Source organism: Onychomys torridus, chromosome 10 (genome assembly GCF_903995425.1).
Source record: "Onychomys torridus chromosome 10, mOncTor1.1, whole genome shotgun sequence".
Taxonomy (NCBI): domain Eukaryota; kingdom Metazoa; phylum Chordata; class Mammalia; order Rodentia; family Cricetidae; genus Onychomys; species Onychomys torridus.
This window is the reverse complement of record NC_050452.1, coordinates 82,403,087-82,427,982: the sequence shown is the minus strand read 5'-3', so window position 1 is coordinate 82,427,982 and position 24,896 is coordinate 82,403,087. Positions and strand designations below refer to the sequence as shown.

General features: G+C 42.7%; 1 protein-coding gene across 1 annotated transcript in view; it reads left to right on the top strand.

Moving 5' to 3' along the window:
* Fras1 (Fraser extracellular matrix complex subunit 1) overlaps positions 1–24,896 on the top strand; it is a 417,436-nt gene that overhangs the window by 317,006 nt on the left and 75,534 nt on the right. The window contains exons 36-45 of the mRNA XM_036200993.1: positions 2,875–3,006; positions 4,019–4,144; positions 6,730–6,977; positions 12,261–12,409; positions 12,580–12,742; positions 14,395–14,530; positions 19,226–19,416; positions 20,423–20,576; positions 21,671–21,934; positions 24,003–24,191. Coding sequence (XP_036056886.1) covers positions 2,875–3,006; positions 4,019–4,144; positions 6,730–6,977; positions 12,261–12,409; positions 12,580–12,742; positions 14,395–14,530; positions 19,226–19,416; positions 20,423–20,576; positions 21,671–21,934; positions 24,003–24,191 — 1,752 coding nt within the window. The remainder of the gene's footprint in view (positions 1–2,874; positions 3,007–4,018; positions 4,145–6,729; positions 6,978–12,260; positions 12,410–12,579; positions 12,743–14,394; positions 14,531–19,225; positions 19,417–20,422; positions 20,577–21,670; positions 21,935–24,002; positions 24,192–24,896) is intronic.

The following is a 24,896-nucleotide window of genomic DNA, read 5'->3' as shown; positions in this document are numbered from 1 at the left end:
CAAGTTCCTGACCTGCAGTGTGGGATAGTTTTGTGTTCTGAGGTATAAGTGGGTAGGTCACAAAAATCAAGAGAAGTAGCATGCCTCATCCTTTTAACCAGAAAGCTTGAGTAGGTGGAAGGTCAACCGTTAACTTGCCCAGGACCTGAAATTAAATGATCCTTGAGCTTTCCATAAGGTTAAAAGAAGGCCTTGGGCTGGCCTTAAACTATCTTGTTTTCAGCCCAAGATTCCTCTGGGTTTTTGGTGGTTTTTTGTTTGTTTGTTTTTGTTTTGTTTTTTGGGTTTTTGTTTGTTTATTTTGGTGTGTGTGGGGGGGGGGATAGGTAGGAGTTCTATTCTTGGAGAAATGCTTTTGGAATCTGGTAGGAAGGCAGCACCTCTTTGAAAGGAATTTTATGACAGACTTTTGAACTGGGCAGATAATGAACCAAAGCAGTGACCAGCCTAATCCCTGACATTAACCTACAGAATGAGGGTGGATAGCTCCTTGTGATTCATCTGCTAAGAACAGGAAGATAGTCAAAGCTCCTGACTTGGCTGGCTTTGGGATAAGCACAGGCCCTCTGCCGAGCAGTTCTGGGCAAGGAACACATATCAGGCAAATGGGGCCCGTAGGAAGCATTTAACCCAAATAAGCAGTGTGGTTGTTTCTCAGAGAAATCAGAAACACTCCTTAAGAGAGGGAAGATGTGCAATTCTTAATATTTTTGTTGGCAGTTTTTGCATTTGCTTTCTAAACACTGAACCATGCAACATGATTTCTAATTATATAATATTCACTGGTAGATAGCTTTCTGCCCCTTAAAGAGGCAGGGATGTATTTGGTCACAGTGAACAGCTGTGTGATTGGGCCAAAGCTCTTGCAGTGTTAGGCCTTTCCTGCCCTCCACTATGTAGGGATGTTGAAATCTCCTGAGCTTTTTCTCTTTCAAAGTAAAACCAGTGGAAGCAACAACAAATATACAAATGTCATTTTTTTTAAGCACAGAGATTTCTATTGTACACTCTAGGGTCCTCTTTGGTGGTATTGTGTTCCCTGAAATATTGTGCACCCTAATAAACTTATCTGGGGTCAGAGACAGAACAGCCACAATATTAAACATAGAAGATAGGCAGTGGTAGCACACGCCTTTAATCCTAGCATTCCAGAGGCAGAAATCCATCTGTATAAGGATACATGCTTTTAATCCCAGGGAGTGATGGTAGAAGGCAGAAAGATATATAAGGCGTGAAGACCAGAAACTAGAAGCATTTGGCTGGTTAAGTTTTTAGGCTTTTGAGCAGCAGTTTAGCTGAGATTCATTCTAGATGAGGAGTCATAGGCATCCAGTCTGAGGAAACAGGATCAGCTGAGGAACTGGCGAGGTGAGGTAGCTGTGGCTTATTCTGCTTCTCTGATCTTCCAGCAGTCACCCCAATAACTGGCCTCAGGTTTGATTTTATTAATAAGACTCTTTAAGATTCCTGCTACAGTCCTCAAGAGAGTCCTAAGTCCACTAAAATAACAGAAGAGTGTATGTTTGTCCACAAGCCTTCAGAGTTAAGAATCACCCAGTCTCTATCTTTGTTCATCCAGAGAGAAGGAGATTGAACATACACAAAGAAACAATGGCAATAATTTTGACACTTTACTAAAATTTCCAGAGCCACAAAAGCTTCGTTTTCATGTGGACTTTATCTTCTGTCCTTCCAAGGGCCTGTTTCGGCCTTCTCTGTGATAGACATGAGGTATCTTGTAAAGTCTCAATCATTTAGATCTGCCTCAAGGACAAGCCAGACCTAAAGCGACCCTAGTGAAATCATTATCCCTGAGCCAACTTTACATTAAGAGGGCAGATTCCTGCCAACAAGCTGCCAAGTCCAGAAGAAAGGAAAAGAAACTGGTTTCCTGTAACCATACCATCGGCAAGTAAAGAGTCATTCAAAATAATCAACAGTGCCCTTTTCTCAGTATCCATGGTAGATAACACACAGATGTTACCAGTATCCACCACACCTGGGTTTAGGGAGGGGAGGGAGGAGTTACAGAAGAAACTGAATGTGAGTCAAGGGATAGACTGTTCTGCTTTCATTTTCCATAGAAGATGGGGATCCTCTTGGATAGAGGCAAGCTGGGAAAACAAAGTATAAGGTCACTGCTTTGCAGTGGTTTCTTCTACTTATGGCCATGTGCGTAGCGACAGGGTAAAATGGATGTGCTTACTTGCATACAATTGCTATGAAAGTCATGGGCAAATGTTCTGTTCTTTCAAAGAAACACAATGAAGCAGAGTCATTCCTTAAAAAAAAAAAAAAATAGAGTTCTTAAAATATTTTTTCTGGAATGCTCGAGGGATGAATTAATGCAAAGAACTTTTCCATAAATAAACGTCTTTGCTGGTACCACTTGAGCACAGATATTTTTAACGCTAGCACTTGGGAGGTTGAGACTAGAAGTTCAGGGTCACACCTGGCTGTGGAGTGAGTTGGGGGCCAGGATGAGCTGTATGAGATCCTGCAGGGGGCTTTTAGTTGTTTGTTTAGAAAGTGCTTATTTTACATTACTTCCCACTAACGAGCCTCAAAATCACCATGTGAGAATACCTTTTAAAATAACTTTGTAGAAAAAAAATTTGTTAATTTATAAATAAATACATATTCATAATTTTTTAGAAAAATTAAAAAATAGTGAACTCTCATCCTTTGTGTTATCCATAGAAAATGCTTTAGTAGAATTGCTCATCATTGTTACTTTTTTCTATTTTTAAGCATCTCAACAAATTGCGAAATATTTGTGAAAATAGCGTAAAGGTGACCAGACTATAATTTGATTTATGTTTACACGTATATGCTTAATCATGTGGGTGTGTGGGTGTGTCTTTCCTTTGCCAGTTTCTGATGGACAGCACATGAGTCCAGAGATGGCCCTCACCATTCATTTACTTCACTCCGATCGGCAACTACCAGGATTTCAGGTCAGGGCTCCCCTGTTGGAGGTTAGACCTGGAGGCCGCACCTCTCTAGGTAAGAACTGGGGGCCTGAGAGAAGTCTAGCTCTGGAAATTGGACTGTATTGCAGCAGCAGCAGTGGCCCCCTCCCTCTTCTGTAAGGGTGTCCTCTCCCACCTCTGTCTATCCTCCTACCCATTCTTAGGCAAATCGAAGCAGTTCTGAGAGCAGGGAAGGAGGAAAGGGACCCTTCAGAGGCCAGCCCTGTGATGGAATGCTGCACAGAATTTATTTCCCAGCCTCCTGGAGTTGGATTTGTTATCCTTGCTACAATACAAAGAGAAACAGAGCTGAGAAGAGAGTCGAGGGAGCAGGTTTCAGTGACGGCGGCGCCTGGTTTCTGTTTAGAAAATGAGAGGGACAACAGTGACAGGTCACAGTGACCTCCCGAAGCTGTGAGGAGCTGCAGCTGCTGTCGTGTGCATAGTTTTATTTACTTCCAAGTGCACTTATTCTTTGCAGTTGGTTTATTCCTTTAGCAAGGGCATCTTATTAGTGACTTTTATTGTGTGCGCTCTGTGGATCCATACGTGTTTTCTACATGTGGCTTTGGTCCTGACGTAATTATTTAATTTCTATAATTTGACCAAAAGCTATTTGTGAGCAGTCTTATAAACGAGTTATATAGAGAACACTGAGAACGGTTTTTGTTCTCTCTGGTGCTTTCTGGATGACTCCTTCAGTAGACGTACGAAAATGAGAGACTAGGAAAAGCAAGACCAGTTTGGGGGTGTTTCCGGAAGACACTGGTTAGGACAGGTCTACTGTTGGCCTTTGGGGATTGTCCTCCTCTCTGTGGGAGAAAAGAAGATTCTGGATCCTGAGCTACCTACTCACAAGGGAACTTCTGAAAGAACCTTGTAACTGGTGGATTGACCGTGTTTCTTATCTCTTACCTTGCACTCCCCGTAATCATGCTGTGCTTTATGATTTTGATTACTCCCCAGTGGATCTGCAGCCTGGCCTGTGGCTCCGTCTACAGGGAACACCAGTTGTCTCTATAGCCAGCCTCTCTTCCTTCCTTCAGGCCTGCAGTTGGTCCTGAGAGATGCTCAGATGGTGCCAGAAGAGCTCTTCTTCCAGCTTCAGAAACCTCCACAGCATGGCTCTCTCCTGAAATCCACAGCAGAGTCCTCGGAGCCCATGGCCGCAGGTAGCATTTTATCAGTGATTTTTATTGTGCGCGCTCTGTGGATCCACACGTGTTTTCTACATGTGCCTGCTTCCTCTCTACCTGGCCTGCTTGGGGATTTTTTTTTTTTTTTTTTTTTTAACATCTACAATTAGTTTTATGTGACTCAGAGAAGAAGTAAAATGCCTGTGGGGATAAGATAGGAGGGAAGATATTCTTGACCCAGACATTAGAATTCTTCATCTGCCGCAAGTCCTTCACCCCCCATCAGGCCCAGCCCATTCTAAAATCTGTGAAGCTGTTCCCTCAGTCTGCAGGTGAGATTGGCCAGTGAGCTTCCGAATCACGTGGCTTTTTCATGGAGGTTAATAGGTTCTCTTAATTTCCTATGTGAATCTTTATAATGTATGTCTAAGACTCTGGTAGTTTTTAGCTCTGTGTTTCTTCATCCATTAACAAAGAGGCTAACTTTAAAATGTTATCTAACGTGTATAACAGTGTAGTCAGTTTTTTTAAAAATGGTATTTATTGTGCTTTCTTGAGTTATAAATATTACATATTGGGGCTAAAGAGTTGGCTCAGCAGATAAGAGCACTGGCTGCTCTTCCATAGCACCCAGGTTCAGTTCCCAGCACCCACACAGTGGCTCACAGCCTCTTGTAACTCCAGTTCCAGAAGATTCAATGCCCTCTTGTGACATTCCAAGGCACCAGGCACACACATGGTGCACATCTTGTGTGTAGGCACGACGCTCATATTGATCGCATAGGGAATATAGAAAAGCACAAAAACAATCAAAATCTGGGTGTTGTATTTAAATAGTGAGCCCTTATATATCAAAATGAATATGTCTCTTCTAAAGTAGTTGTCCAAGAAATGCCGTATCTCACTTCTGTAATCTGTAACTTTCTCAAATCCTTGAGACAGCTGCTTTTCAGAGATGTGATAATGCATTCTTCTGAATTTCCCTGGTGGGGTAAATCTTTACCCTTAAATGTGGATTAAATTTTTAAAGAACAACTAATAGAGCCGGATGGTAGTGCACACGCCTTTCATTCCAGCCCTCAGGAGACAGAGCCAGGCAGATCTATGTGAGTTCAAGGCCAATCTGGTCTATAGAGCGAGATCCAGGACAGGCACCAAAACTACACAGACAAACCTTGTCTTGAAAAACCAAAAAAAAAAAAAAAAAAAAGAACAGCTAATAGGCACTTGGGAGGCACAAAAGCAATTATTTAGGGTCATGAAAACAGAAGCATCATGGGGCAGGAGGAGCATGCAGCAACCATTATCCCGTTTCCTCAGGGTTGCCTTTAACCAGCGCTTCATTGTCCTGCCCCTAGTGTTGACCTTGACCCACACTTGTGTTTGGTAGATGGCATCTGAAGGCCTTTGTAAAGAGCTGATACCTATTTTTAGTGATACCAACATTAGTGACATCATACACTTTGGGCATCAAAGGGAAATACAGAGAACAAGCAAATTCCTCAGTCTCAACAAGGAATCTCCAAAAGATATAACTGGGAAGAACACCCCCAAGACTATTTCCTCATCTGTGTTCTGTGGAATCATGATGGCCCATGACTAAAGACATGCTTTATTAAAAAAAAAAAAAAAAAAAAAAAAAAAAAAGTTTCATGGCCCCCAAACTTTGAACAACTTTAATATTTGTGGATTAAATTTTCTAAACTTCTAATTTAACTTCATTTTCTACAGACCTTTGAGATCTTAAAACTTTCCACACTACCTGTTTTATCCATAATGATGATATGGTATAGATTAGAACCCTGAATTATGTAGTTTGCATTTTAACATCCAGGAACAACTCCCATCCTACACTGTTCAAAATGAGGGTCTTGCACATGCTAAGCAAGTGCCCAGTCATTGGGCTCTCAATTGTATTTTCACATTTTTAATCAAAAAAAGGAAACCGGGCTAGAGAGATGGCTCAGAGGTGAAGAGCACTAACTGCTCTTCCAGAGGTCCTGAGTTCAATTCCCAGCAACCACAAGGTGGCTCACAACCATTTGTAAGGAGATCTGGTGCCCTCTTCTGGCCTGCAGTCATACATGCTGTACACATAATAAATAAATAAATCTTTAAAAAAAAAAAAAGGAAAGAAAAGAAAACCTTAAGTGCCCAAATTAAAATAATGCCTTTAATGGAGCACAGTGTACTGTCTCTTTTCTTCAGCCTTCAAGAAATGTTCAGTACCATGATTAGATTCCGAGGAACAGTCAAGAAGAATGTAAGCCTGTTCTTTGTATTTCTAGAACTGGGAGTGATGACTGTTCTCCCAGAGTCCAATTTTAGCTCACTGTGATTTGGCCTTAAAAAACAACATACACCAGGGCTGTCACCCAGAGAAGTTAGCTGCCTTGTTATACAGCCTCTCACCTTGAGCAGTGAGGAGGGACAAGCCAACCCACCCTTTCTCCAGGGACTCCTAAGCTGGGTGAGTGGTTGGACTGATTAGCTTCCCAGTCCCAGACTTCCTGATTCCCCGTGCACTTTGAAATCAGGAGAAGGGAGGTGCTGTATGAATGAGAAGTGTTCTTCCCAGAAGTCACCGGCTTTACAGTTTGGGGTTGTTTTATTCTTGGAAGGTGACACTTTCACATATGAAGAAGTTGAAAGAAATGCTCTGCAGTACCTACATGATGGCTCCTCTGCCTGGGAGGACAGCATGGAGATCTCAGTCACAGATGGCCTGACAGTGACAACATCAGAAGTAAAAGTGGAGGTGTCCCCGTCAGAGAACCGAGGGCCTCAGCTGGCCCCTGGTTCCTCCCTGAGCATGACTGTTGCTAGTCAACGGACAGCCGTAATCACCAGGTCAAACCTTGCCTATGTGGTGAGTTCTGACATTTACTCTCTTGCTTTCTGCACTTCTGGCTGGGCCACCGAGGGAGCTTTACCATGGCTGGGCACGTGGGATAGCGGGTAGAAACAGTGTAAAGTTTCTTTTCTTAGCATCCCTGCTGTTCTCTTTGGAATCATCCTGTACACCCTGGCCTCGCCTGGTGTCTCAGCAGTAGACAGGTGAATGCCTATCTCTGATGAGGGCTGAGGAGGTGGCTCAGGGGCTAGCACTTGCTGCATGAGTGTGAAGACTACAGCTCAGATCTACAGGATCCATATAAGAGTCATGTGGGCACAGTAGCCAGCCTGGGATCTCAGCGCTCAGGAGGGAGAAAAGGTCCTAGATTTGCTAGCTAGATTAGCTGAATCAGCTCAGTCTAGCAAGAGAACTTGCATCAGATGATCAAGAAAGACACCAGGCATCATATCTGGCCTCCATATACTTATGCACACTCATGTGAACATACATACATACACACACACACACACACACAATATGAAGAAAAAATATGATGAAAATACTGGGACCCCCAAGGCTTGTGATTGTCAAAATGCAACAGTTCCCTTGTCATAAAAGCTCTGGGTCCATTGTTTTGAGTGGAGAGTACAAGAGGTCTCCTGGGAATTTGGGGGAAAAGAACGGTTGAGAATTGGCTTGGTCAGCCATGAAGAGTTAACAGCTGATCCTGGCTTCCTGAGAGAAGGCTGGCTTTCACCAGCTTTGCCCTTACCCAGTCTAGACAGAGTATGAGCCCCACCCCTTTGGTGGTGCCTTGCTGTAGATTTCCCGGGCTGGGCCATTGGCTTGCCGGCCATGCCCTACCCTAAGAGAAGGAGAGTAGTTGAGAAGAAGGGGGAAAACCAAGGAAGTGGGGATTTCCCCTGTGTCTGGCTCAAACTTGATTAAGTGATCTTGGTAATTAAACTTGTCTGCCTTCTTTGATTCTGCATCAGGGGCAAAGGATAATGAGGATAATTAATTTTATTTTGCAGTTATATATGTTGTAAAGAGATGACTACTGTCTATATAAACATAATGATGATTAGTTGTTATGCTTTGAAAGGAAGAATAATTATTTGAATGGTAATCATTCTTGGTATTGAATTTTTCCTTCACTGGCCTCAAAATTACAGTGAACAGCTTGTCCCTACCCCTCATTTGTAAACACTGTATGGTTTAGGTTATCCTTCTTGCTGGGCAGTGGTGGTGCACGCCTTTAATCTCAGCACCTGAGAGGCCGAGGCAGGCAGATCTCTGTGAGTTCAAGTCCAGCCTGGTCTACAAAACAAGTTCCAGGACAGCCACAGCTACACAGGGAAAATCTGTAGATGTAACCGTCTTGTTAAATAAGAAACACAGAGCCAATTGTAGAGTTAAAAGCCAAGAGGTCAGAGCAATAGCTGAAAGCTGAAAACCTTACCCTTCACTGCTGCTCTGTCTTTTCTCTCTGCAAGATACAAGCTTTTAAATCAAAATCTGTCTCAAAAAAAAACAAAACAAAACAACAACAACAACAACAAAATATTATCCTTTTCTGGGCTGAAATAAAATATCACTGTAAAGTCCAGTTCCAACAGTATAGGCATTAGATAAAGTGCAACAGATTATTTTCTCCTTTAAATTGTCTTTTCTTAAATGATTAGAAACTGAACACCACTTGATTCCTCTTGTGGGTGCACTACAGTTTCAGCAAAGTTCCAATGGTGTTTAATAGGCAGATCATTTTTTATCATATGTTATGTTCCTTTGATCCTGTGAAAGTCATAAATTTGTAAAAATGTATGAATTCAGATTTAATCAATAGATCGCCAGGCTTGAAAAATGTTTGACAGGCCGAGATAGCTCTCCAGGAACAGCGCCTGCCTGTTAACCACACATTACAAGCTGCACACCAAAATGTGAGCTCATTGGCAACTGAACATTTTCAAAAATTGATTGAATGTGAATTTACCCACCAGAGCAGAAAGATTTCGGGGAACACTTCTAGCCTGCTGGAAGTACAGCATGGCATGCGTTCTTAAAGACACAGCAGGATACGTGCAGCTGTTCTCTGAGGTGTACAGTATGGAAATTATTTTCCTGAAATACTGAAGATTTCCATATAGAAAAGCCATTCAAAATGGCGGTCATAAGTAGACAGAGCACAGAGATAGCAGCAGCCGAGTCTCTTCGTCATTAGAGTGTGGGCACCAGGAGGAAGAGGAGAGGGTGGTGGGGCCTGGAGCGTGGGCACCAGGAGGGTGCTAAGGTATACCACAGCAAAGGTGGGACCGTGCATGTTTCTTCTCTAAGGCTACTTTATTTTTCAATCTTAGACAGGGCCTCAAACTAGGCATATAACCAAGATGAGCTTGAACATCTGATCATTTCCTGCTTCTACTTCCCAAGTGCTGGGATTACGTGTGTGTACTGCCACACTGCCTGTATGCCACACAGCTGTATGTAGTGCTGGGGATCAGGACTTCATATGTACTAGGCAGGCACTCTGCCAAATAATACACACACACACATACACACACGCACACATGCATGCACATGCACCCAGCTTCCTTAGTATGTTTGGGTTCTGGAGTTTAAACTGATAAGTTTTAATTCAATCTTGCCTCTCTAGATAGAGTGGCCACTGGCAAGTTGTTTAAACATGCTTGCCTCACTTTTCTTGTTTGTAATATGAGAAGTACAAGATTAATAATAAAATGTGAATAGCATTTCTTTTCTATATACTATCCAACAACTGAAATAATTCAAAATATGATACATTAAGGTTATTACATATCATGTATCTGAGAGTCAATTTTAACAAAATGTGTGTAACTTCCAGGGAAAATCAAAGTTATAACCAGCTATATAGAAAGCCCAAATGAATTTCCTGATAAATAGACTAAGAGGAGAAAATAGAATGGGCAAGGGAGTCAACCATGGTGACCCACACTTCTGATTTCAGTGCTTGGAATTCTCAGTAGGAAAATAGGAGGCTGTCATGTTAGTTTGGGCCACATTAAAAAAAAAAAAAATCACCAAAGATTAGAATTTTTTACACCAAAAATATTCTTTCTAGTAATATATCAAGCCATTTTTAAAAATTCAAACTGTCAATGGTGGTTCACATCTTTGAACCTAGCACTCAGGAGGCAGAGGTAGGCTGAGTTTGAGGCCAGCCTGGTCTACAGAGCAAGTTATAGGATAGCCAGGGCTACACAGAGAAACCCTGTCTTGAAAAACCAAATTAATAATAATAAAAGAGGGGAGAAACCAAATTAAGAGTGATTAAAGGGTCCAAGGGCAGGATAAAGAAAGTGCATATAAGTTAATTATTTGTGTATGTGTTCCTGTGTGTTTGTGTGCATGTGTATGTGTGTGCAAGTGTGGGAAGAGCAGAAGGCAATGGTGCGTGTTGCTCTTTCTCACTCCCCTAGGACTCTCTGAGTCAGCTAGGCTGGCTAGCCAGTGAGCCTCAGAGTCCTGCCTATCTTCCTCCTCAGCTCTGGGATTACACACATGTGCCACCAAATCTGACTTTAACATGGGTTCTAGGGATCTAAGTCAGGTCCTTCTGCTTGCAAATAGAGCACTTTGCCAACTAAGTTATCTTCCCAGTCCTAGAATGAATTATCTCACTCTCATGTTGAGTGGTCGCCTCATAGATATATATGGGCTAAATAACCATCTTATTCACTATAGCTACATATCACATGTTAATTTATTCAGAATGAATAAGAAGAATAAAACAAAAATATGAATTCATCCAAAATGAACATGGTTTTTGAACAAGGAAATTATTATATAAGAACAGGATCTATTTTCTTATGCATTTTGATGAACTCATATGATCTCTCGGCTGGTCTAAAGTAGTGATTTTTTTTTTTTAAATTATAACAACGTATTTTTAGAAGAAGAAAACAAAAAAAAAAACTGGTTTCTCACATTTGAAACCCAGACATTTTTTGAAAATTGGAGTATAATAAGATAGTGCCTGACACAAAATAAGCATTTCTTTGCTGGATTTGCCAGTGTTTGAGACAGATGCTTTTTATTTTAAGAATCAGGTCCCCTGTCCTTGTTCTCACATCTCAGAAGAGAGTAACTGAAAGTTCTCTGTGGTCTTTTGAAGATCTGTCTCAGTGAGAACTCCCAGGAATAGTAGGTGGTGACTCTTTGGAAATCAGTGTTTTCTATTTAATCCCCAACATGGAGAAAGGAGAAAACAGTAATATTATACATTTAGAAGAAATTTCCTGAAGTCTTGCTGTTCCCTTCTGGGCTACTGTCAGGTGAGCTGAGGCAATTCTGTGAACCTGCGTTGAGGATTCTAACTGTTCACTGAAAGCTGCCCCCAGGGATGGACATGACAAGGACCCAGACCTCGCTTGCCTGGCTCACGTCTCCTTTCCCATCCCTCACCAGCTGCACAGCGTAGCCAGGAAAACTTGCATTTGACAGTAAAATTATCATGCATCATTTGTTTTGATTGTTGCTGTGATAGAACAGAGTGCCCCCATTTTCACAGTCAGCTCCTCCAAAGGACAGATGACCCAGGGAACCTCCAAAACGGCATCGCCTGCCTCCTAGATGTTTCCAAAAATATTCTTGAAGTCAGAGGAAATTGTTTATGAAGATATTCTGTTCTTGTCAGTGTAGATGAATAGAAAGCTGATTTTATTTCTCAATAAACAATAGAAAGGAAGGAAATGTTCTTTGTTAAGATTAAGTATCCTAGGGAGTGAGGATCCATTGATTCAGTTCCCATAGAAGGAAATCTACAGGACCTCCTAAATTCTTCTGTTAATCCAAATTTTTGTCACATTGGTATTACTTGAAGTGAATCATTAGCTAAGCAAATTCTGTTTCACGGAGTTTTGTCATTGTAGAGTATATTATATACTATAATGGAATTTTGCATACTTCTAAAATGCAAAGTGTTCTTAGAAATTGCAGAAGAAGCCTTCTCCTGTGTTTATAGGATGATGAACTAGAGCCGGCCATCTTCTTTTCTGTCCTGTGCACATGTAATAAAAACAGACCCTTATGACTCTTGCAGAAATGATAAACCATCTCTTAGTTTTACTCCCTGCACCATAAATGCATTTCCCCACTGTTACCTTGAGCTAGTCTTCCAAGAAGACATTTGAAGAGGGATAAATCCTGAGCTCTTGAGGACTTGGGAGTGGTACTGCTTTATGATAGGGGGCTGCTGCCTTTAGCATAGGGGGAAGTGAGCCCCTGTGGGTCTCTGCAAACCTGCATTCATGTCCTGACTCATATTTGCCTGATTAGGACGATTCTTCCCCTGACCCAGAGATCTGGATTCAGTTACGTTCTCTGCCCATGTATGGTGTGCTCTTAAAGACCTCAGGACCTGATGTGGAGGAGCTTTCAGAGGATTTCAATTTCACCATGGAGGATATCAACAACAAGAACATTAGGTACATAAGCACTACAGATTCTTTAAAAGGGTTTTTTAAGAAATGTAGTAATCAGCTGGCTGTAGCTCCTTCAAGGAATGCATTGTTTCTGATATTGTTGTATATAACAGGTCGATCCTTTTACTCAACTTGTCAGGGCGACTCACCCTTTATTCTCCTGTGCCCTATAGATACTCAGCCGGGTTTGAGACGGAAGAGCATCTGGTTATGGATAGCTTCCACTTCTCTGTCTCAGACATGGATGACAACCGTGTGGACAACCAGGTCTTTACCGTCACCATCACTCCTGCCAAGAGCCCACCGCACATCATTGCTTTTGCTGACCTTATCACGGTAAACAGCTCTCCGATCAATAAACATCCAGGGCTTGGGAGAGCTGAGATCCTTGGTGATGTAGTTAAAGGATTTCTGCCTAGGTGGGCTGCCAAGCTCTTCCCCTAAAGTATCGGGGCAGTGATAGCAGACTGTCTATGGCTGTCATTGTAAACTTTTTTTTTAAAATATATGCAAAAGCCCAAATCATTATATTCACATGAGTTAGTCAAAACACACACACACACACACACACACACACACACACACACACACACATACATGCATGCTAGAGAGTATATTATATATATATATATATATATATATAAAACTAGATATTGTTTTATATATACATATAATACTAGATATTATTATATATATTTACATATATAATACTAGATATTGTTTTATATATTTACATATATATAATACTAGATATTGTTGTCAATGGGAATAAAACAGAAGTAGAATATACCTTTGAGGATTTGAGTTAGTAACAACTAAAACATGGAAAGCTGACCTCACATGAATCAAACCCATATTTATTATTATTGACACGATTTAGAAATCCTGTGTGTGAGAGGCAATGTAACACATGTCTGTCACTGAAGGTATCAGCCAGTTGTCTGTCCCAGCTTTGTTTCGTACTAGCAGACTGGCTTTGCAGTAGATGCTTCATCCTTTCTAGCCTTCATTTCTTCCTTAAATCTTACAATTCCTTCTACATAAAGGCCTTCTCTTGTGATTAATGAAAATAGCCTGCGTCACTCCTAGCAGAGTACCTGGTGCAGAGCAGGAGGTTCATAAACACTTCTTCCTTCTCCTGCATCATGTATGAACAACAGTGCCCAAAGCCCAGGCCTTGTCTAGTTCTATCAAGTACTTTCATATTCATGAAACTCGGAGTCATTTCTAGATAGTGGTGATATTCCCCCACTTCCCCTTTTCTACAATTTGGGGAAGTAACTTGAACCAACCTCAATCCGAGAGTCCCGCTTTGTAATGTATAAGCCATCCTACATCCAGCCAAGAATTCAGAGCCAAACGCCTTGACCATTTCCATCAGGCCAGCGAAAAGCATCAGGGCCGGAATGCAGAGTTAGCACATAAAGCCAGGCCCTAAAAGAAAAGGTTAGTTCCAAGAACTGCTTATACATATATGGATTTATTTTCTTCTTTGACATTAAGATAATCATTAACTTTCAGGTATAGCTAGTCCTTTATTCCTACATCCCAATAAATATACAATATGAGGGAATAAATGGGACTTTTATTCTGGATGGTAACGCCTATAGGACAGTCAACCTTGGAAATGTGAAGCAGGGCTGCATCTGTCATTCTCTGCTTGTGCTCTGTAGAATTCTGATGCCCCAGAAAAGCAGCTATCCTGTCCTGAAACTTGTTGAGATGGCTAGTTAGAACTGGCCAGAACTGCTTTATCACCAGCTCCACCACTGAATGAAGTGCAATTTTGAGAAGAGACACACAGCCGAGGTGTCTGAGTACATCTCTGAGAGGTGCTGAAAGATGTGCCCAGCTTTGGCAGCAGGCACCTCCCTCATCTGCATCCCCACCAAAGCGGAGCTGGTGCTGGATGGTCACCCCTAGGCAACACTTTCTGGTTTGCACCCCTGCCTCTGCAGGTGTACATTCCTCATTCCTTTCTTCCTTAGGTTGATGAGGGAGGAAGAGCTCCACTCTCCCTACACCATTTCTTTGCTACTGGTGACCACGACAACCTTCAGGGCGATGCTGTCATTAAACTGAGTGCTCTGCCCAAGTACGGCTGCATCGAGAACACAGGAACAGGTAACCATAGTGGCTTTGCCGGAGAACTATTTAGGGTCTGGAAATGGGAGACAGGAGATATTGTAATTAAACCTCGACATGGAGAATGAAAGTGAGATGGACCCATTTCAAGAAAATGGAAGAAAAGAAGGCTTCTTTCATTTAAAAGAAAAAGAAAGAAAGAAAAAAATGTTACTTAGCATTTTCTTTATGCCATGCGTTTTTAGGCATCAACGATATACCAGTAAACAAAACAGATAACCCTCTCCACCTCCTTATTGACTTCTATCCTAGCAGAGAGAGAAGAATGAATAGGAAATAGCATGCTAGAAGGTCAATAAATGTAAGGAAAAACTAGAGCAGAGTAAAGGCATTTGGAGTGTGAGCTATGAGCCTAAGGGGCTCACGAGTTGTATTCAGAATTGGGGGTCAAGAAAAATGAAGATTTGTGTCCCCTTCCTGTGAGGCCACTGCAGTTCAGATAACCTGAAGCTTGCATCTGAGCTCATGTAGATATGACATCAATTGAAGTGCATGCTGTCTGTCTTTGACACCTCCTCAACATCCCTCCCCTCCGCCATCTGCCCTAGACCCACTGAAGGTTATCACACAAGGACAGGCCAAAGGCGTGTGCTGTCCACAGGCCCCCTGAGACCCGCTGTGACTGGCAGCTGAGACAGCGCCTGCCGCTTCCTGAGCTGCCGTGTCTGCAGTGAGATTCCCAAGTGAACCAGTGCCAGTGCCAGGCTCTAATTGGCACACAGCTAGCAGCTCCTGCAGACAGACCATTGACTGCAGGTGTCTGTGTCCAGCATGGTGCCTGCCACTTGAGCCTGCTAACCGGAAACTCATTTAGAATGGTTATGTTTTCCTGTCAAAAGTCTCGGATCTTTTCCCTCTCTCGTCTTTCCATGTGTGCGTGCAGATTGGTGTATTGCATAATTAAGTTCCTTTTAACAAATGTTGGTGCTAGATACAATGTGAACATGAAGGACATTGACCCTGCCTGGGGTTGGGGACAGATAGACTGATGGATTACATGATAAAGGACAGAAAAGGAGCAGAGCATTGAGGGCATAGAACAAAGGAGTTGCTTCTGGCTGAGAAGGCGAAAAAGCCCCAGGGTCAGAGAGAGTTGCTCTGGGCAAAGGAAAAATGGCATCTCCTGCAGAGACAAGCGCAGGGGTGAGGTGGGAGATCTTGAAAGACCATCGCCCCTACCGCCTCCTCTCTCCATGCAGTTCCCCCCCCCCCCCCCCCGAAGCCCCTGTAGCAGTTTGACATTTACCTGAAGCACCTGAGGTAGCATATAGGTCACACTGGAGAGTGGAAGTCCCATTCTGGCAAGTCTCAGCTGCTCTGGAAACTTCTATGTGTGTGAGCATCATCTAAAGGGGTTGTGAAAACATGGAATCTCGGGCAAAGCCCCAGAATTCCTGTTGAAGAGGTTGGTGTAGCGCATGAACTAAGACTTCTTGACACCCCATATGTGATGGACATCATGACTGCGGGTCCTAGGACCACTAAGAGACTCTTCCTTCTCTAGTGGCGTGGGCGTGAACCTGAGGGGAAGGGAAGATACTCAAGGGTATGAACGAACTGCCCTGTTCACATCAACTGAAGATACTGCCCTTTCCTCCATGGTGGAAGCCCAGAGCTTCAGCTTGGAACCCAAGTGTTTTATTTGCTGATGAAACTAGCTACCTAAATTTAATTCCAGCTAAATTGGAACATATTTTTAAATCTGAGAAAAGCAGCTTTTACCCTTTACCAATCAGGAGGGAAGGCAGTGAGATTACAGTGTTGGGTATGAAACCTAATGGTGTAGAATCTAAGTTCATTCAGGACTGGCCTGATCAGGGCAAGGCCCACTGAGTTGCTCCAGGGACATCTCTGCTCCAGTGCTGAGGAAAGCAGGTGTCCAGGATGACAGGCACACTCATCAGGAGCTGTTTAATTTGTACCTCAGACATTCTGCTGAGGAAGGCAGGGAACACACATCAATGATGTCCAGCAAAAAGAGACAGTGCATTTTTAAAACTTGGGAAAATTGGTGCTTAAGGCTTCAGTGTCTGGTTCCCTTGATGGCCAACTAACTCTCCAAAAATTTTAAAACAAGCCTTATTTTATTCTGTATATTTTGAGGTATCATTTACTGAGGCTTTTCTTGACCCAGATAACAAAGCCCAACTTCCCAGCTTATAATGATCAATGAAAAGAGAAAGTAAAACTTGGCGTTCTCAGCAGTTTGTTCCGGAAAACCCAATCTCTGTGTCCTGGGGATTGCTGGGTCACTGACTGCCTAGGTCTCGCTCAGCTTCAATTTTCTTTCTCTATTTTCAAACAAGTTGTGTACAACAAACCAACAGAAGATATTTTCAGTCCTAGTCTTTGCACTGGGCTACCAACAAACGGCACTGTCTAAAGTCAGGAAGTTAGTGGCCCTTTTAGAATCTGGTGTTTGCACAGTGTCCTAGAGAAGGGAGAAGAAGCCGTTTTGTTTCCATAAGGACCACCTCTGCTTTGGAAATGTGTAGACACGGTTTCTTTTTCTCCACTCTAGAAGACTATGGTAGCAAGCGAAAAACCAATTGATTAGAAGGACCCACCCGTCGTTTAGACATTACTTACTCTTTCCCTGGGCTTTTTTGTTTGTTTGTTTTTTTTGAGACAGGGTTTCTCTGTGTAGCTTTGTGCCTTTCCTGGATCTCACTCTGTAGACCAGGCTGGCCTCAAACTCACAAAGATCCACCTGCCTCTGCCTCCTGAGTGCTGGAATTAAAGGCATGCGCTGCCACCACCACCCGGCCCCCTGGGCTTTTTTGCAGCCTTTGCTGTTGGGTGAGAAGAGGGGGCATGTAGTTAGAGTTTTCCTGCCTGGCCCACAGTCAGGACAAATCTCTCTCACCTGCCAGGCCCATAGACGCTCAGAGCCAACCAAGTAACACACAGAAACTTACATTGTTTACAAACTGTATGGCCGTGGCAGGCTTCTTGTTATCTACTTCTTCTGTCTTAAATTAACCCATTTCTATTAATCTGTACTTTGCCACGTGGCTTGTGGCTTACCAGTGTCTTTACATGTTGCTTCTCATGGCGGCGGCTGGTAGTGTCTTCTCCCAGCCTTCCTGTTCCCAGCCTTCTCCTCTTCCTTGTCCCACCTACTTTATCTTTCCTGCCTGGCTACTTATTTATACAGAGTGATATCCACAGCAGGGGCAGGAAGCAGCAAAGCATGGATGTTGAAAGGTGCCACATGAACATCTTACTCTCCAAATGCACCCCTGTTGATCAGCTCCTAGTTACTGTAACACACATCCGAGATAAGTCAACTTCTAGAGACAAGGTTTGCTTTACCGCTGAGGTCAGTGGTAGCAGTCCATGGTCAGTTGGACCCTTGCTGTGGTGATTCATCATTGCCAGGATGGGATGGTAGAACAAAGCTCTCTCCTTGAGTCCAGGGTGTAAACAAAGAGAGAATTGGTGGACGGTCCTAGTCTCCCCATGAAGGACCCTTAGTGAGTCTAAGACTCACTTAATTCCATCTCCTAAAGGTTTTGCGCCATGGGCTGGAGACTAGCACATGGTCTTTGGGGAATACTCACCCAAAATGTAGCCGCTTTTTGTCCCTGAAATGGACCTGAACACTTTCGTGTCTGAACAGCACCTGAGTGTCATGGCTTCTAAATGGTCTCTGGGCACTCAGTAGCCCTGGCATGCTATCCTATGAGCTGGTTCTTACCGATGTATAGGTTCCTTCAAGAAACTGGGAGATCACGCCTAGAATATGGGAGAGAGTGTTGTAGAACGATGTCTTCCAGACAAGTCACAGCAGTTGTACCCATGAACCCACAGCAGCTGTGGCTGCCTTCACGAGCCTTCCACGGGACTGTCATCCTTCCAACCACCACTCTAAGAGGAGCAAAGGTTACAGGGGTATAGGAGGAGTCACATTCCCAGCGATGTATCCACTGGTCCATTGTCCCCTACTCAAACAGTAACCCTAATTAAATGCGGTCTTGTTCCCTCCCTCTCTCTTTACAAAAACAAAACAAAACTATATGCTAAGTGGGGGGAAACTTGAGAAGAAGGAATTTGGTTCGAGGGGGAAGGATAAGAAGGATCATGGAGAACTTTGATCAAAGATTATACATACATACACATATATGTATATACATACATAAAGGCACACACCAAATTATTAATGACTAAAGTTTAAAACAAGAAACTTGGAAGTCAGGTGGAAATGTGCTGGAGGAGAGCTTCTAAACAGAACGGGCCACAGTTAACTTTTTCTTATGTAGAGTAATTGTTAACACTTCAAAGACACACCAGCGTGGGGTTTTGAAACTGCTGAAGTTTACATTAGAACACTGGCTATTAACACAATATTTATTCCCCAGTTTGTGCTATAAATGATTAGAAAGAAACCAGCCCCAGATTCTGTGCTATGTAAAAGTTAAACAACTGAGTGGTTTCGGGTGCATTTTCTCACCTGATTCCCTGTAGAGACAGCAGGGCTAGTCTATCCACTTACAGCTGGAGAATGGTCTTGGAGACACGGTCCACCTTCCTGTTTCTGGGCTTCGGCTATGTCCTGTCTCTGTCCACAGTTACACTTTTTATCACACGTTAGTAATGATGTCCTCTCTTCTAAAGCAGTCCGGTGTCCAGGCACTCATCAGTTGAGGTGAATGTTCTCTTGATATTGCGCAGGGGATCGCTTTGGCCCAGGAGCCACCAGTGGCCTAGAGGCGTCATTCCCTGTTCAAGACGTCCTGGAGAACTACATCTACTACTTTCAGAGTGTCCACGAAAGCATCGAGCCGACCCGTGACGTGTTTAGTTTTTATGTGAGTGATGGAAACAGCCGCTCTGAAATTTACAGCATCAATATCACCATCGAGGTAAAGACTACAGATGTTGGAGGTTACACCTTCAGCCATACAACAGCCTGCTCTTAAAAGAGCTGTCTTTAAACCATGTGATACTCCAGTCTTGATCAAGTTGTCCTTATATCAACCCACAAGCAATGGGTTGGATGTGACCTTCAACTTTAAATACCAATTTTAACACATAACCCTGACCTTCTGGAAGTGTGTGAAATCATAGTTGGCATTTGGGGAAGGTCGGAGTTGGAAATCTGGATTTCTATTTTAGGAGAAAATATATTTGTTCTGGGTGAAACAGTTTGGAGGAGTCAGGGAAGCCATACCATTCCTGAATTTAGATGAAAACTAACATATGCCCATTTTTCTCTGATATTCTCACATGTGGATCTACATACATTCTTGACTTTTTTTTAAAAATTCATTTATTCATTTAACTATAACATCAAAGAAATTTGGTCCCTAATCCGGCACTTATTTTCATTTGAGAAACTCTTATGATAGTCTTGCTTTATGATATCAAGGACAGGGAGAAAAAGATTAAAAAAAAAGTCTCAGAATGGAATACCCTGTGCCTTGGGAAAATAAAATGTGTGGAACTTTCAGCAACTATAAGGTCCAGGGGTAAATTAAGCGGCCTGAGAGGCAGCTTTGCTTCCCAGTGTCCTGACCTTCTGTAGCTCCTGTGGTATGTTTAGAGACGTCTAAGACCATCTGAACTGAAATAGGTTTTGATCCTCAAATAGACTTGAATTTCTAAATTATACATCCATCATTTAAGTCTAGAAAAATATGGTCCTCTGTACCTCTGGAAAACATCTTGGAAACTGTGTATAGAATGCCCATCAGCCTCCTTGCAGAGTGGCCTTTTGCTGATGTGACTTTTTATTTTTCACTAATATTTTGACTAGGAGGCACACACAGTAACACACTGAATGCCGTCTGGCTGTCAGGAGTTGTTGCAGAAGTGATCTGTTCTTAAACTAATATCTGTGTGAGACCAAGTATTTTATACTTTAACCAGAGAAAGAACGATGAGCCTCCCAGGATGACCTTGTGGCCCCTCAGAGTATGGTTGAGCTCAGGAGCAGTGATTAGCAATTCTTCCTTGAGCCTGCAAGATCTGGACACCCCAGATAACGAGCTGATTTTCGTATTGATGAAAACGCCTGACCATGGTAAGACACAAGCCCCAGTGGAAAGTGGCTGCTTAATTGAGGTGCCTGATGGGTAGTGAGCATAAACTTGTAGACTGGTTCATTATTCCTTTTCATTTCCTACTTCCAGCCCATTCTTTACATCCAGATATAATCAGATTCCCGGCTAGCCAAGAGTCTTTGGAGTTGCGGTAGATGCTATTTTTAAAGCCTGCATGCTAAGTAATTGGTATCTCTGAAATTTCACTTCAGCCTTTTTTTTTTTTTTTTGCTCTCCTTTATAATCTCAAGCAAAACAGGATTCAGTGTTTACATCTTCTCAGGTTGGACATCATCATTTGACCGCCAAGGGTGCCTCATATAGCCTTGACAGCATGTTAGAAGTCTCTCACGAACCTATTCTCTTTGCAACAGGAGCAGTCTCTAATTCAAAGCAAATTTAGAAACTACTGTGGGGACCCTCCACTCCCTCTAAATGCCCAAGTATTACCTAAAGCTCTGCAGCTACACTATGTGTCACAAGTTGGACTTTCAAAGACTAAATTGCTCCTGTTACTGCAGGGTTGGTAATGGAAGAGGCCCCTGGCCATTGCATTTTCAGCTTGCCTTCATTCACTTCCACTTTCTTTGATGATGCATGTTTAACTGTGCCCTTGTGGGGGGGTGTGACCCCTTTAAAAAAACAAAACAAAACACCAAGCATGCTTACTGTCTTCCTGAATTTAAAACATATACCCTTGATCTGCATATTGTAAGCAGAAGACAGAGTGGAGGGCTGTTTTCACTTCGCAGAAGGGAAAATAAAGTTCAGATCATGAAGTGAGTTTGAATCCGGGAACAGAGATGTGACTTCTAAGCCATTATATTGTGGCATCCACCTGTGTCTCCTTAGGAGATTTTTAACCACAAGAGTGGAACTTTGTCTTTTTTATTTACGTACAAGGCCACAGGGCACAACTTGTACTTACATATAAAGTGCTAAGTGTTGGCACCTAAAGTCTCTGAGTACTTGACGTTCTACATCGGCTCATGCTAGTTGGCAAAATCAGACTATGTTTTGATTATTTCAATATGTAAAGCCATTGTTTCCTTCTATCCCTCTCTTGCCTTTGCAGGTCACCTACTCCGGAGGCCCACTGCTTCTGACCCTCTAGAGAATGGGACGGTTTTAGACCAAGGTTCCTCCTTCACCTACCAGGATGTCCTGGCCGGACTGATCGGGTTCTTACCTGGTGACGATGACATGGCAGTAGATGAGTTTCGGTTCTCTCTCACTGATGGCCTCCATGTAGACACAGGGAGGATGGAGATCTACATAGAACTGCCTGCAAGTGAGAACCCCCACTTGGTGATCAACCAAGGACTTCAGGTCTTAGCAGGTGTGTTAGCCCAACTTTCTGTCACCATGACACACATCTACAGGAAACATTTTAGCAGGGAGCACCTTTCTTTGGGCTCATGATATCACAGGTTTCATTCAGTCCCTCGTTGGCTGCTTCCAGTGTTTTCTGTGCTAAGGAAAAACATCATGACAGAATCAGGCACGGTAGATCAGAGCTGCTCATCTCGTGAGAAGCAGGAAGCAGAAGTGGACTGGGGACCAGAGCAGTATCTAGCTGCTGAGGCCATACCCCAATGACCTGCTCCCCCAGCTAGGCCCTACCCCTAACGTTAAAAAAAGATGGCATCAGCTAGTAATCAAGGCTTCAACACATGAGCCTGTAGAGAACATTCCATATTCAAAATATAGCACTTCCTGCAGGAGTAGGGAGTAGCCTCATTTTTCCATATTTATTTATGTTTTAGCCCATGTAGAGAGTACCTCCTTCATGTTGGTGCTGTGGGTGAATCTTAGGGGAGCTAGTCAACATTTAAGGAAAATAGAGTTTTGGGAAATTGCTGTTTAGGAACACTGAGTTGTGAATAAAATATGAGCCAATGAAATTCTCTGGACAAGACACCTCTGTCTGTGAACTTGAACATTTTATGAAATGTGTACCATATTTTCAGGATCCGGTGCAGCTTAGACACAGGTCTCCTGTAGCAGAGCCTCTGTCCAGCTAGGATCATGGAGACCAACAACAAAGGGATTCTGGCAGGACTTCCAAGATGTTTAATTTAAAAAAAAAAAAAAATTAAAAAGGCATGAGAGAGCAGATGAGAGGCTACCAGGAATTACAAGATGATGCAAATAACTGCAAACCATTCTAGCATCCAATTGTCATACTTTTGCCATGTTTTAGTGCATTGAAAGGGCAATGGCATGCATTAGCCTGGAACATTCTATATGGTAGGAAGTTAACAGGGAGGGGGCCTTTGGCTAGAATCTTGGTGCACTGGGATACCATAATTTTTCTAGTCTTAGTTGTACTGAAAAGTAAATATATGGTATAAATAAAATTTGCAATTTTGAGAATTACCAAAACTACTAGAAATTGGCATTTTGCTACTTATAGCGAAGTAAGTGGTATGTTACTGTTTCATGGACTCTAGGAGAAGATGTGATTTTTTTTTTCCATCAAAGAAAAAGTACTGAATTGCTTACAGCGTAGCAAGTAGCATGGGAATCAAGACATTCAAATCACTTCCCTCAGTCCTCTCAGAGCCGAGGAATGATGCAGAGGGACCACTGGGGTGATGTCACATGTACTGGGATACTTGACACAAGAGGAACACTGAACTTGGGGACAGTCCATATTCTAGCAAACATTGAGCAGGTTTGACCTTTGTCCCAAGGAAGACATTGCCTCGTCCCTCAGTGTTGCTTACTGAGAGGCTCTCTGGGTAGAGTTCTAAAGGCCATGCATTCTTGACCGAAGGTAGACCGCCACTCCAAACACCAGTTAACTCGTGTTTACTAGTATTTGCTGTTTTTAAGATGGGAAAGTAGCTGGGCAGGAAGCAAAGGGCAGGACTTTGAGAAGTGTTTTATGGTAGCATCTTACCTTTGTCTCCAGTCTACACAGCCCCTCAGCCTGACCCTTAAGCTTAGTTTACCTTCTGACTTAAGAAACACTCATTTTGACTATTTCAACCGAGATGACAATGAGATATGTTTATGAGATTAATTACAACTGGTGTCTTCTGGTTTTGTTATTCTAAAGGCAGCAAATAAATTAAATCAAAGCAGATTTCTTGCCCCAAGATCTAGAAGTTATTTGCGTCATATAAGCAGTTGTTATTGCCAGGTTCTAACTGTCAGGCTACTACAAGAACAAGCATTAGAGAGAGGAAAAGTAGACATGAGCAAGGGGCATAGTTCTGAATGGTTTTATTTAGGGAAACCAGAGTTTATTCAGCTGGAAATGGAGACAGGCAAATGCTTAGTACCTGGGCCCAAGTAATGTGTGATACAAAAAAAAAAAAAAAAAAAAAAAAAAAAATCATTTGGCATCCCATTTGAAGGAATTTGTGTGGAATGACCTTCTCTCTCCCATTCTTTCCCAGGGTCTGTAGCACGCATCACAGAGCAGCACTTGAAAGTGACAGATGCTGAGTCAGGTGACCGTCAGCTTATATACATCATGAAGGAAGACCCTGGCACAGGATACCTGCAGATGGCAAAGCCTGACCACCCCGAGCAAATCTCTGTTAGAGGCCCCATCCACAGCTTCACCCAGGCAGACATTAGCCAAGGTCAGCCTGTTCCCCCACCTGTCCAGGTTCCCTATGCTCTGTCCAGTATAATAAAGTGGTGGTTAAGGGCCTGGCAGCATGTGACAGGAGCCCATGCATTCTTTGTTTTCAATACAAGCTGAGTTATAGCTTCATTTTTTTCTTGGTCTCACTTTTCTTTTGTTTAAAAAAAGGAGAGAACTATTTTCCTGGCCAAAAAAAAATGTATTTTCTGAGAAATTTGAGACTATGATAAGGGGAAAAATGTCATTTTGTCTTGCTGTGTTGCTAAAAAGTATGTATGTGGGAGCAAAAGAAAAAAGAAGTGAGTTGATATGGATTATGGTAAAAATTATGCCTTCCTTAGGTGAGCAATTTATATCTCTTCCTGGCTCCCCAAAGAGCACAAGTTAATGAACTAAGCAAAATGGAAGGGCATAAATCGGAGCTGCCTGGGGGAGATTACGCAGCTCATCCCTCCTTCAGGAAATGCTGATGTAATGCAAAGGCATAAGTGTTAAATGCTACACAGTTACTGTACAGTGCTTTCAGGGATAAAAAAAGAAAAGCATCCAAAGCCATGGGACCCTGTGCCGTCCCTTTGAGAGGTAGAAGTATGCCCCCAAGGAGCAGAAAGATGGGCTCTGTCCATGTACTGACACCTAAAACCGAGCAGCTGGATGCCCACTGGACCTGTGGGTCAGTGAAGAGGTGTAGTGAGCAACA